Source organism: Hevea brasiliensis, unplaced genomic scaffold (genome assembly GCF_030052815.1).
Source record: "Hevea brasiliensis isolate MT/VB/25A 57/8 unplaced genomic scaffold, ASM3005281v1 Scaf100, whole genome shotgun sequence".
In the NCBI taxonomy this organism is placed as follows: domain Eukaryota; kingdom Viridiplantae; phylum Streptophyta; class Magnoliopsida; order Malpighiales; family Euphorbiaceae; genus Hevea; species Hevea brasiliensis.
The window spans coordinates 1-13,345 of NW_026614587.1; the positions used below are offsets into that span (position 1 = coordinate 1).

A 13,345-nucleotide genomic window follows, 5' to 3' on the forward strand; every position below is an offset into this window, starting at 1 on the left:
ATTTTCTTCCTACTCCTGAATCTGCCTACTCCCCTTTTGGACCTTTTAACTATTCATATGAACCACGTCCAACATACCACCCGTCTCTTTTGTTCAAACTTACTCCAACACCTGCCAGATATGAGCCAAAGAGTCCATCTTCTTCGGAAGAATCTCATCCTTCAAAAAGGAAAATTGATAAAGGGAATGACAAAATGTATCCTGATCATCCTCCTCAGCATATGGTGTCCATGCCCTCTGAGCCAGAACCAGAAGAAGATTCTTCTGATGACTCGTCTGATGACAGTGAAGACGGACGAATGGATATAACGACACTGCTCATGGCTGATCCTCAGCCAACAGCCTCCCAAACAGGTCCTTCACCAACCACAGATTCTACCAGTGGCACTACAGGCCCTACAGGGCCTCCTCAAGACCCTCATGTTGAGATCCCTGATGATGAACCAATTCTAGATTTTGGACTACCAGGCGCTCCACAACAGACCAAGCCCAGTTTAGGCCCATGGTTCACCTTAGATGATGTTTCCCCATCAAAGTGGAGAGATCGCCTTGCAGAATTTAAAGCTTGGCTTGATATCCAAATGCTCAGGGAAGGTGCTGATTCCCACACTATACTCAGAGAATTCATCTCTCGAACCATTGGCACATCTCTCGAACCATTGGCTCATTTCAAGATTGGTTTTCCTCAATTGGAGAATATCAGAAAGCTCAATTTTGCGACCTGACTCCCTTACAAGCGATCCAACGCCTCTTTCTTTGAGTTTCTGGAGATGCATCCTTATACGTAAGCGCTTAAGACAAGAGTTCTTTGATATGCTCACTTTGTTCTTTAAAAAGATCGGACATTGAAAAACACTACAGCGCATGACTCAACGTTATTATACGCAATGGTTACAATGATATCAACCTCGGGCATACCTATATTGCCTCCTTACCAGAAGCATTACAACCAGAACTCCACAAAAGTATTGCTACTACCAGAAGAGCAATGAATGCTATCACTATGGGGGAAATCCATCAAATGACTCTGGCCTGTCTGGACAAAATGTGCGAACAATAGAAATTGTTCAAAGATATCATTGACAACAGCAAAGCTTTGAAGAATGTATGCGAAGTCTCACATTGCCATTAAATGCAAGGAAAAGAAGCTGAATGCAAGCCAAAGAAGAAAGCACATTACAAAAGCATCTCTGGTTCAAACCCCTTTCAAGCAAAAGAAAGGAAGAAAGTCTACGAATACTTTGAAAGAAAAGAACGCGCGTACAAAAAGTCCGACAGTACTATATGCTGTGGCAATCGAGGTCATTATGTCAAGAACTGCCTAAAAAACCCCAATAAGGTAGTTAAGCTATTACAACACATACAGCAGGCTTCTCACATCTTCCTGAAGCATGATGATGTTGAATCCTTGTTCTCTGAACAGGATGAGCCCGATGAAGATACAGTCTTTGCCCTTGGAGTAGACACTGGATCAGAAGAAGATTACTCATTCACTCAAAAGAATTCAGTTCAGATACTGAAGCCCATTACCCGTCTTACTTGGCCCAACATATCCAATCCTCCCAATCCACTTATGGCCCAGACACTATTCCAATTCCTTTAGTCCCGATTCATATTCTTCCCAGCAAGTATGAACGGCCCATTAGTGCCATTGGCTTCCTGGATACTGGGGCTTACAAAAGTATGATGAACCCAGCCATCTTACCCTCAGAATACTTTAAGGCTGCAGATGAAAGTGTTTTCAAAACTAGCCTCATCACTAAGCATCCAATTGGAATCCAGTTCTTCCCCACTTGTATCCTCTGGACTAGGGTCATCGGGTCGGATCTTCCTAACAAGGATCTGCTGATAGGCTTTGACCTGTATCAACAGACGAAGCATTTGAAGATCCTCCCCACAGGATTGAAATATAAGAGGAATTTTCAGCCATTTACTTCTGTCCCAAGGTTATATTCTCTGGCTGATGCCTCAGCTGAATTCCAATAGCACAAGGAGCTCCTCTTAAGGTCATGTGCTGATTCCCATGCACATTTTCACCATCACCACCCCCTATGGAAAAATCCGGAATTCTTTGTCAGTCTTCCGTTCAAACTCAATGAAGATATCAATCCGACAAAGGCATCACACCCGGGAATGAATCTTACAGACTTGGCTCTAGCCCAAGAAGAGTGCAGACAGCTTCTCCAACAAGGCCTCATAGAACCCACTTCCTTCCAATGGGCCTGCCAGGCCTTTTATGTTGAAAAAAGATCCGAACGACTAAGAGGGAAAAAAAGACTTGTCATAGATTACAAGCTTCTGAATAATTTCCTCCAAGATGACAAGTTCCCATTACCAAAGCCTGAAGCCTTGTTCACTCAACTACACGAAACTCATATCTTCTCCAAGTTTGATCTTAAAGCTGGTTTTTAGCAATTGGGTATTAACCCCTCTGATAGGCCCAATACTGCTTTCTGCATTCCTACGGCCCAATACTAATGGACAGTCCTTCCATTCGGTCTTAAGACGGCCCCATCAATTTTCAAAAAGCCATGACAAGGATATTCGAGCCCATACTACATAGTGCTCTTATTTATATAGACGATATCCTTCTCTTCTCCAAAGATGTTACGGCCCATAGGACACTCCTCTCCACATTTCAACAATTGGTGGATTCCTATGGAATTATGCTATCAGAAAAGAAGAGCTCACTGGCCCAAACTGACATCGACTTCCTTGGAATGAAATTCAAAGATGAAAAATACCAACCGGGACCTCACATTGCAGAAGAATTACTGAAGTTTCCTGATAAGGACTTGACAATAAAACAAATACAACAGTTCCTTGATATTATCAATTACATCAGGAAGTTTATCCCGCATGTGGCCGCCTACACCTGTCAGCTGTCAAAAATGCTTAAAAAGGATGCCACACCATAGAGGGAAGAACAGACATGTGTAGTGAAAAAATTAAAAGAAGTGGCTTTAAACCCGCCACTACTAAAGATTCCCAGAATTGGACACCGCATCCTTCAGACTGATGCTAGTGACACCCACTGGGGTGCAGTCCTCATCGAAGAAATTCAAGGAGAAAAGCATATCTGCGGACATGCTAGTGGAGAGTTCCCATAGCCTCAGAAACATTATCATTTAGTCTACAAAGAGATATTAGCTGTCAAAAATGGAATAAAGAAATTCGAATTTCATTTGATTAGCCACTATTTCACTGTGGTCATGGACAGCTCATCCTTCCCAAAGGTTCTAGACTTCAAAAACAAGTCTCTTCCTGAACCACAATTACTGAGGCTTAAAGACTGATTCGCCAAGTATAAATTCACAGTCTAGCATATCAAAAGGAAGCACAACTTGGTTCCTAACCTCCTATCCAGGCCAAAAACCCTCCACCTGATCCAATCTTCCTCTACACTCCCCTTGATCCTCATGGCATCATCTTCATCCTCTCCACATACTCCTTCTCCAATGCACAATTTCCTGGTTCTTACTCCAGACAGTTTTCCTCCCGGATGTTCACCAAATCAGCCTATCACAAAAATGGCTCAGTTCGCAAGGGATCATCTGTTTCACTACTCCGAGTGCAAGAAACACCCTAAGGGATTACTCCCCTCCTCATTGCCTTTATCCCTAACAACCCTTTCCTCACCTGTTTCAGTATCCACCCTGGCAGAGAACTCATCTTGGAAGAACTATGGCTCCTCTGGTGCATGGTTACTCTCTATTCTACAAGGATAGAATTCTCACTCATGGCCCTGTATCAATATGTTGTGAATAACACCAACAGAACTCTCCTGTCCAGATTTCTGGAATGGTTCAAGCCCATTTCAGCATGGCGCTACAGTCTGAAGTGCATCATAGACACCCATGGAATAGAAGACAGACCCATCGCTACTCGTTTCAACATCGTAACCATGTTCATTTTTCACAGGCCTTTCTCTAGAAGGCCCGATGGACTCCTCTGGACCCAGAATACTGAATACGAGTGGAGCACTTACGTGGGATCAATTATTGACAAGGAGGCCATGGGACCCTTGAGAAAACAACTAGCTGAATATCTTTGTGAAATCAACAGCTATTATTGTCTGGTACCTCTCCATGTGAATTGTACATCACTTGGTCCCATCCAATCTCTCACTGATGAGCCTATTGACTGGACCCATCCCATGTGGCAGGATTCCCAGGATCCAATGGACACAGAGTCACGAGATGCCATTCAAAGTGCTAACCCACCATCTCCTGTACACAGACAGTGGCCAAAGGACTTTTTTGAAATCGACTCTGATGACTTCGACTTTGACAACCTCAATCTGTCCACCACTCCATGATAAAAGTTAAAGTTTGTCAGTCAATAATGTAATAATGTGTCTGTCTTTATTTTGCTTTCCTTTATGTTGCTTTAAGAGTGTCGGTAGTCAGTTTCTAACCGGTTGTCTGTAATGTTAAAGAGCCTCCTCGCCTATATAAGGAGTTGCTCTCTTCAGTTGTAATCAGACTTAGTTCCCTTTCAATAATATTCTCTAAAGTTTTCTTCTATGACTTCTAAACTCTTTTCCTTCTCTCCGAAAACCTTTGAACGTGTATCATACTCTTATAATCAAAGATACGTATGCTCTACATTTGCCTCTTTAAGAGGATCTTGTGTATCAGAAATATCTTTGTTTTGACATTAAGGTGCGACGGTCCCGTTATCACATGTATAATGAACAAAGGGCACGAAATCACATGGAGAGGGAAGAGGCATAGCATGAGTTCATTATATATGTGGTAAGGGCTCCCGGCTTATCTTGGTATCAGAGCATTTCTCAAATACTAATTTATAATTATAAAAATTATTATTTAATTTTTATATTTTAATAAAATTAACTATTTAATTCTCTATTTAAAAAAATATTTAATCCTCTTATTTTTAGTTCATAAAACTATTTAATTTTTACTATTACTTGAAAGTAAATTTTTTTCTATTTAATTATTTAGTCTGTTATAATTTGAATAATAAAACTATTTAAGCTTTGTTTGACAGATTAATTATTAAAAATAATATGGTTTTAATAATTATTTACCATAATAATATTAAATTCAAATAATTTACTAAAATAATGTGTTGCTTACAAATTGATAGTCAAAATTATTTACCATAATAACATTAAATTCAAATAATTTACTAAAATAATGTGTTGCTTACAAATTGCTGGTTAAAATGGCGTTTTAGTGTGTTATTACATCATTTGATACGAGCAATAGTTTTACATAGAAAACATTAATTAGCGTTTTCAAGAGCATTGACAGCAATTTTACACAAAAAAACCAATTCAGCTGGTGGTTTAAGATCCTTCGGGATCTCATATTGATTGTGGATTAAGTATGTTCGTGGCTTATATGAGAACAAGGATTTTATTAAATTTATTATTATTTTAACAGCGGTTTATTTCTGTCAATGAGTCATCATTTGTCTTTTTTACGTAAAAAAAAAAAATGAAATCTTGTGAATGAAAATAAGGGAGAAGTCTTATTTTCGGTGTAGATGTGAGTTGAGGTTCGCGAGTTAGTAAGCATATCTTATGAATTGATTCTTCGGGATCCTATATCGGTTATGGATTGGGTATGTGTATAACTTATATAAAAATAAAGACTATAATTTTAATAATAATTTTTATTAAAATTATCATAATTTTAATAACGATCTGTTAGTGCTAATAAGTCATTGATTATTTTTTCCATAGGCTATTTCAAGATCCGATGTATTGTCACATCACTCGAGAAGAGTAGAAAAATTACATATAGAACGCCAGCTGATTAGTACAAGGAAGATAAAGGGGGCTGGAAAAAGAAAAAGGATTTTTGGAATTAAAAATTTGAAATTGATTCCATCTTTTTATTAAATAAGAAAAATATTTATATTAAGTCAATAAAATTATTTATGATAATATAATTATAAATAAATATAAATATTATAGAATAATAAAAATAATTTAATATATAAATAATATAATTGACTAAATCTACTTAAAAATCATTAATAAGCCGGCACTAAGTTTTTTTTTTTTAATTGAAAAAGAGAGATGATAAGAGTAAGTGTATTTTTTTTGTCAAATAATTTTTATTGTCATTAAATTATTAAAGTTTATGGCTTTTAACACACCCAAAAATAATAATTTAATTAATAAATTTTAATTTAATTGTATCAAAATTGTTTATAAATTTATGAAATAAAAATTTGAATTCTAATAAAAAAAATCAATAAATAAGTTTAAGAATATTTAGGGCTCTAATTCCTGATAGCAATGGGCTCTAATTATTGTTTCATAAAATAATAATTCAAACGATTTTAAATTTTAGATGCCAAACTATAATTTAATTTAAAAATTTAACATTCTGAGTTTTTAAATAAAAATTATATTCTAACATTTGGTGTTTTGCACTAAGAAATTAAAGATTAAAACATAAAACAATAATGTATAATTTTAGAAGTTAAAAAATAATAAATTCTCTGTAATTCATGTGTTTTAATGTTTTGATACATTTTAATATAATGACATATGTTTAAAAAAATGTTATTTTAAATGGTATTTTTATAAGTAATCTAACATATTTTAAAAAAAAAAATTTATTTTGACTGGCAGTTTTTAAACATTTAGACTGACACATATGAAATTAGTTTTTTAATTAGCCATTTCTTTGTTTAATGCATTCTTTTAAAACTATTTTTTTAACGAGCGTTTTTTAAGCAAATATTATTTTAATAAATAATTTTATATTTAAGCAAATATTATTTTAATAAATAATTTTATATTTACATTATGGTTGTAAATAGTTTTTAAAAATATATTATTTTAATAATTAATTCTTGCTTGGAATTGCTTTTAAAACTTATTTGAGAAAAATATTTTTTTAAATATATATAAGAAAGTATTAAAAAATAATTGAAAATTAAATTTAATAAGATTTAATTATAATAATATTAAAATAATAAAATATTATTTTTAAATTATTTTTTTAATAATATTTAAAATAATATTTTTTATAAAAAAATAATTTTTACTTTTAATCATAATGTCAAATAAGCTCTGAGTCCTATAATTTTAAATTTATAAATTATTCAATCCATATAGTTCATTTTATCTTTATTTTCTAACTTAAATACTAGAAAATTTCCTTTATAACAATTACAAGATTAAAATAGTTCAAATAGTAAAAAGATAAATTGAATAAATAATATATTTATAAAAATAAAAAAAAAATAATTTTATTAAAAACACATAGAAAATTTTCTTTCATTCATATAAACTAGTGGTTATTGCCCATTGAAGCCACCTGCCAAAGAATTGTAATATCTACGTACATGGGCCTGGAGTGGCAAGCGAGATGTGGACGTCAAATCTGGTGATTATACAAGAGATCACGTGCAGTTGCCTGTTGCAATAATAATCTCAATTATTGTACTTGCTTTTTTTTTTTTTATTTAGAAAAGATACTGCCACTCAAAAAACATGCCACAAGTAGTACTTTGCAGATCAGCTAAAGCTACTGGAGGATTGAAAAGGGCAAAGTTTATAATTTGCCTATGAAATTTATTTTTCACTTTTAGTTTTTAATTTTAATTTATTATTAAAAAAATTTAAATTTTAATTAAATTTTAAAAATATTTCTTTAACATGCAATAATAAATTTTAAAATAAATTTTTTTTTTAAATTACAGTGTGACATTTATAAATATAATTTTAATATTTTTTAATAGAGAATAAATTTTCTTTCTTCCCATAAAGTAGATAATTACTATAGTTTTTTGTGATATGTCAAATGATGATTGGAACGGAGGGTATTGTTTTAGCTTTCTTTTTGGACACGTGGAGAGGGGAGAGGATGGAAAATAAATTATGAAAAATAAAGTAAGATTATCATTTTTTTTATTTGAAAATGGAAGGAAAATAATGTTTATTTTTTATTTTTTCTTTAATTTGAAGAGAAAATAAATTAATTAAAAGGAAAAAATGTACTTGGTTAAAAAAATTACCTATATACCCTTGTTTGCTCATTTCAACTTTTAAATAATTTATGAAATTGAAAGTAAAATGGTAAATCTAAAGAAATAGTATTATTTTCTTTCTCCTCTTATCTCTTTTCAAATAAGGGAAAACAAACTTTATTTTCCTTCCTCATTATTTTTCTTCCATTCCCAGAGGAGAGAAAATAAAGAATAGAAAATAAAAAATGTTTTCGTTTCTTTATTTTCTTTTCTCCTCCATTTTGTATCAAACATACTGTTAATGTGAGAGAAAATAAAGTAAAAATGTAATTTCATTGTTTTTTTTAATATGTAAACCTACTATAACATGTTAGAGGAATTTTTATGAAATAAAATTAAAATTTAATGATTTTTTAATGGCGAATTGAAGTTAAAAATGACAGAAGTGAAATACAGAATAAAATTTAGGGACAGACTATAAAAATTATTTGGATTGAAAATCCATGTCCAACCTAACAAAATAGAATTTTAACTTTAACCAGCATCAAAACTATATTGAAATCAAATATATATGTGATTTCATTAGATTATAAAACTTTAAATTCTATAAAAATTTTATACATATTATAATTTAATGATATATAAAAGATAAATTTTATAAATATTTGGGAAAGAATATCAAAACTTTCAAAGTCATATATGGATTTTATAATTTATTATTTGATAATTAAATTGAAGAAAAAAAATTTTATAGCCAAATTAGAGACTCAAATTTGATACCTGTTTGGTGAATGATATGCTTTTAACCCCTGAATGAATGAAGTTAGGCCAAGTTAAATCTAATTAAAGTGAAGAACTTAATCTAACTAAATAATTAGAAATTAATAATTTAAACAGAATATTAATTATATTTATTCTTTCCTCTCCTTATTAGAGGATCTTTAGGATAAAGAAATTTAAATTTAGAAAACTTAATTGTTGTTGGCTCACTTTTCACACATAATATATGAATTGATTTAGAGAGTTTTTTCCCCACATGACAAGCTTGTGTGATCTTCTCATTTGTATGCTAAGATTTTGTTCGTAAATAAATTAATATTTTAATCATAAATAGGATAAGATTTTGAACAAATATAAACTATAAGATTTCCCTACATGTATTAAAATGATTAAATTTGCAATTAATTGTATTAAACACAATAAATAAATAATTATTTGCCACATATTTTGAACTTTTTATATTTAATCAATAATTAACCATCACATATTTTAGTTATTTTACCTTCTGTAACGTTCACATATTAACCAGACAATATATAACCCCTAAAGGGTTTAAGTTCGTAGATGAAGTGTTGGCTGGTCGATTAACACTGAGGTCCTATGATAAATGAGGAGTTGACGAGGCCTAAAATGGTAACATTTAAGATTTGATTACTTATCTTTTGGGATTTTAAGATATTTCCTATGATAAATGAGGTGTTGATAGGACCTAAAATGATAACATTTAAGATTTGATTACTTTGGGATTTTAAGATATTTTAAGAGGTTAGAGGGTGATTAGTCCAATTAATGTGAGATACCTTTCTTATAACCAAAAAAAAAAAAGTCTTAACCTCCATTATAGGTATAAAAAGTTAGGTTGGATTCTTTAATTGGAAAAAATTTACCTAATTTCACTGTAAATTTAATACATAAATATACACGTAAAACACCGCACCGCAAGAGATGTAGCCAATAATTTATATATTGAAAGAATTTAAGGTCAAGTATTAAACTAGAACCCAAAAGAAAAAAAAAAAATATAGACCGTGTGCACTTTGTCACTATTCACTACCATGCATAAGCAATTGCCAGCACTTCAACCTCTTGCACCTCTGCCTGACATATCAATTCAATCCTCTCCTGATCTCCCTGCTTACTTGCAGGAAAAGGAGCTTTCCCAAGAGATAAGGGACTTGGTAATGTCACTACCCACTGAAAAAGGCTGGGCTGCATATTACCTCCACTCAATATCAAGGTTTCTGGCACACAACTAGGCAACTCCAAGGAGTAGTAGCTTGCCAAAAATATTTCCAGGCTCATGATACCGACATCCTCCTTGTCACCACTCCTAAATCAGGCACCACTTGGTTGAAGGCAATAATGTTTGCCTTGGTGAATCGGGCTCTCTTTCCTGAACCTAAACTACACCCCTTGCTCACCAACAATCCCCATGTGCTTGTGCCTTTCCTGGAGATGGAATATATTAATTCACAGTTCCCCGACTTCGACAACTTCACCTTTCCAAGGCTTTTTTCAACCCATTTTCCATTTGTGTGACTTTAAAAATCTGTGGAGGACTCTGGTTGCAAGTTTGTTTACTTGTGTAGGAACCCTAAGGACACTTTCGTGTCACTTTGGCATTTCACTAACAAGCTAAGGAAACCTAAAGAAATGGGTGAAAATTCACTCGAAGAGGCCTTTGATAAGTTCTGTAGAGGTGTGAGATTGTACGGGCCATTTGGGGATCATGTTTTGAGCTATTGGAAGCTGAGCTTGGAAAAACCTGAAAGGGTATTGTTCTTGAAGTACGAAGACTTGAAGAAAGAGCCCAAAGTGCAGTTGAGGAAACTGTCTGAGTTCTTGGGATGTCCATTTTCTCAGAAAGAAGAAACATGTGGTGTGGTGGATGAAATTTTGAACTTGTGTAGTTTTGACAACTTGAGCAATCTGGAGGTGAATAAAACCAGAAAACTACCCTCCGGGGAGGAGAATTGCACCTTCTTTCGGCGAGGTGAAACAGGAGATTCCATGAATCATCTTGCGGCTGAGATGTTAGAAAAAATGGACCCCATCACTGAACAGAAGTTGAATAGTTGTGGGTAAAATTTGTAGGTCTCTTTAGTCTTTAAGCTTTATGTCTTTTTCTTGATTTATTGTAAGAATTTTTCGATTTCCAGGTGGCAGTACAAATTCCTGGTTGGCGTTTCTGCAGCTTTTTCATCAATATTATTCACGTACTATCTTAATTCCCGTGCAAAAGCAAGTGATTTTATTAATTTTTAATTTTAATATTCAAATTATTAATATTTTTATATTTATAATTAGTATTAACCAATTATAATAAAAAAATAAATTCAATATTAGAAAAATTATTAAAAGTATATATAAAATGAATTAAGAATATATAAAATATCTAAATAATATCTTAAATAATTAAAAAAAATGATATAACTAAAAAGTAAAATAAAACAAGAAAATATACTTGTATTTAAAAAATTAAAATCAATGAAATAATATTTATGTGTGTAATAATTTGAAATTATTTAAATAATATTATGTAAATTATATATTAATTATATGAAAATAGGTTTAATATAAGAGATATTTAAGGAGAAAATAATAATAATAATAATAATAATAATAATAATAATGTAAAATTCTCTCTAAAAGTGAAATCACATTTATAAATTGGTAGCGATAATATAAAATTTATATTTATTATTTAGTCAATATAAAATAAATTATAATAATTAATGGGCAAAAGGTTCATTTGGCCCTTCAATTATTGTCTAAAAATTAATTAAGCCCTTAAATTTTTTTTTTGGGTCTAAAGAAACCATTCAACTGCTTAAAAGGATACATTTATACCAGTTCAACCAAACCCTAGTCAAATGGTCATGTGACCGCGAGGACCGTTTTCCGCCAATGACCACTGTTATCTCTTTAATTGATAACGTCTTCTGCTCAAATAGATCCAACTTGCTGGACATCGACAATGACAATGATGAATTGCATGGAATCAATAGGGGCATCTTCAAAGTTCAAATTTCATATGAAGATAACAACTCTGACATTGAATCTCCTGGTTAGTATGGTCATGCAAATTATGGAGAGATACTCTCGTTGAAGAGGATGAGGATGACTGCGATGATGGTGATGAATGTGATGTGATCGGAATCTAGGAGAGGGTAGAGGAGATGCCACTGGAGAGGATACTCTTGCTAGCGGGGCTGCTTTGCAAGTGAGTGGGGTTAAAGGTGATGACTCAGAATGCTTGCTGGTAACATTTATGAGGTTAGGTGCATTGTCAAGCTCTGATATTGCTTCATCGAACGCTTGCTTTGCAAGGTGGTAGGCCCTTTCAGTTGAATTCAAGATCTCATAAGAGAATTCAAGATCTCATAAGAGAATACCGAGAAATTCAATGCCAAACCCAATCGGGTAGAATGTGTAGGAGGCAACTCAACCTCTGCAATAGTGGGGGTAGTCTCATATGCTTTCATTGAATGATTAGCAGCATCCTTCTTTTTTTTTTTTTTTTCTTTTATTTTAATGGTAAAGACTTCATTCTACCTTTAAACATCATGAAGAAAGATAAACACAGTACTTGCATTCTTTCACGTAGACATAATGTTCTTACCTCATGTCATTCGGCAACAGTTGTATTATATTCTTTTCTCAAATTTATCTTTGCTCCTTCGATCCTCCCTTGATCACTCAATCACACAGTTGTGTTTTATTCATCTCTCAAATATATCATTCTCCTTCAATTCTCCCTGTATCACTTGATCAGACCCATTCCCACACATTTTGCTTCAACAAATGCTGCTCCTCACCATCTGGATCTCTCATGGGTCCTACTAGCTCGACCTAGCTCCAATATTTCTTCCAAGGTATACTCGCGCACTTAGATGTTTGTCTTGCTTTGTTATACTTTCACATACCTTTGCACATCCCTTGTGAAACTTGACAAAAAACTGATATTCCTCCAGTTCCATAAATTTAGATTTAAGTATTTCTTTTTGCAGTATGCACCATGGCATCCATTATTAAAATCCTTACATGAAGGCAGACTCCACCTTCTGCTTGTCTCTCAGTAACAACGACAATTGATAGACAATTAATGAATTAAAGCATGATGCTATCCTCTCTATTAAAGCAGGTAATTGTAATCTCTCAACATGTCTTAGAGTTAAGAGGATAAACCTTTGAAAGTTTTTGTTGTACCCAACTGATAGCAAATTGCACTCTTCAACTGTCAATTCCACATTAAGTTTAGCCACATTTTTCATGGCATCCACCATCTCATCGTAGCGCTCCACCTGCTCAAAGAGCTTGGCAACGTAGATAAACTTGTCAAGTTTAGCCATACATATAAATGAGCATATCGATCTCAGATTAGTGAAAAGATAAGTTGACTACTAATTGTACATTCCAACTTTCTACCACAACACTTCACTTCCTTCCCTAAGGATGATGATCCAGTACCTTGAAAATAGTGAAGAGATATATTTGAACTTTCAATTTCCCACTTAGCCGACTCGGCATGGAGTCAGATATTAACCAGTTAGGTGCTTGGATGGTTCAGAGAAGATTTTATTCTATCTTAGTATGCAAATAACCATTA

At 33.0% G+C, this 13,345-nt stretch overlaps 1 protein-coding gene and 1 pseudogene across 1 annotated transcript; one reads left to right on the plus strand and one right to left on the minus strand.

The window, feature by feature from the left end:
- Positions 1 to 9,791: 9,791 nt before the first annotated feature.
- LOC131176417 (cytosolic sulfotransferase 12-like) lies at positions 9,792 to 10,923 on the plus strand (annotated as a pseudogene).
- A 1,853-nt stretch (positions 10,924 to 12,776) lies between these two features.
- On the minus strand, positions 12,777 to 13,088 carry LOC110670833 (14-3-3 protein homolog). The gene has a single exon (XM_021833109.2). It carries the CDS (start codon positions 13,086 to 13,088, stop codon positions 12,777 to 12,779), a length of 312 nt encoding a protein of 103 aa, XP_021688801.2.
- Between the last annotated feature and the right edge of the window lie 257 nt (positions 13,089 to 13,345).

Bases quoted from the DNA above. Each gene is read 5' to 3' on its own strand.
- LOC110670833 (XM_021833109.2), bottom strand. From the start codon at position 13,088: ATGGCTAAACTTGACAAGTTTATCTACGTTGCCAAGCTCTTTGAGCAG.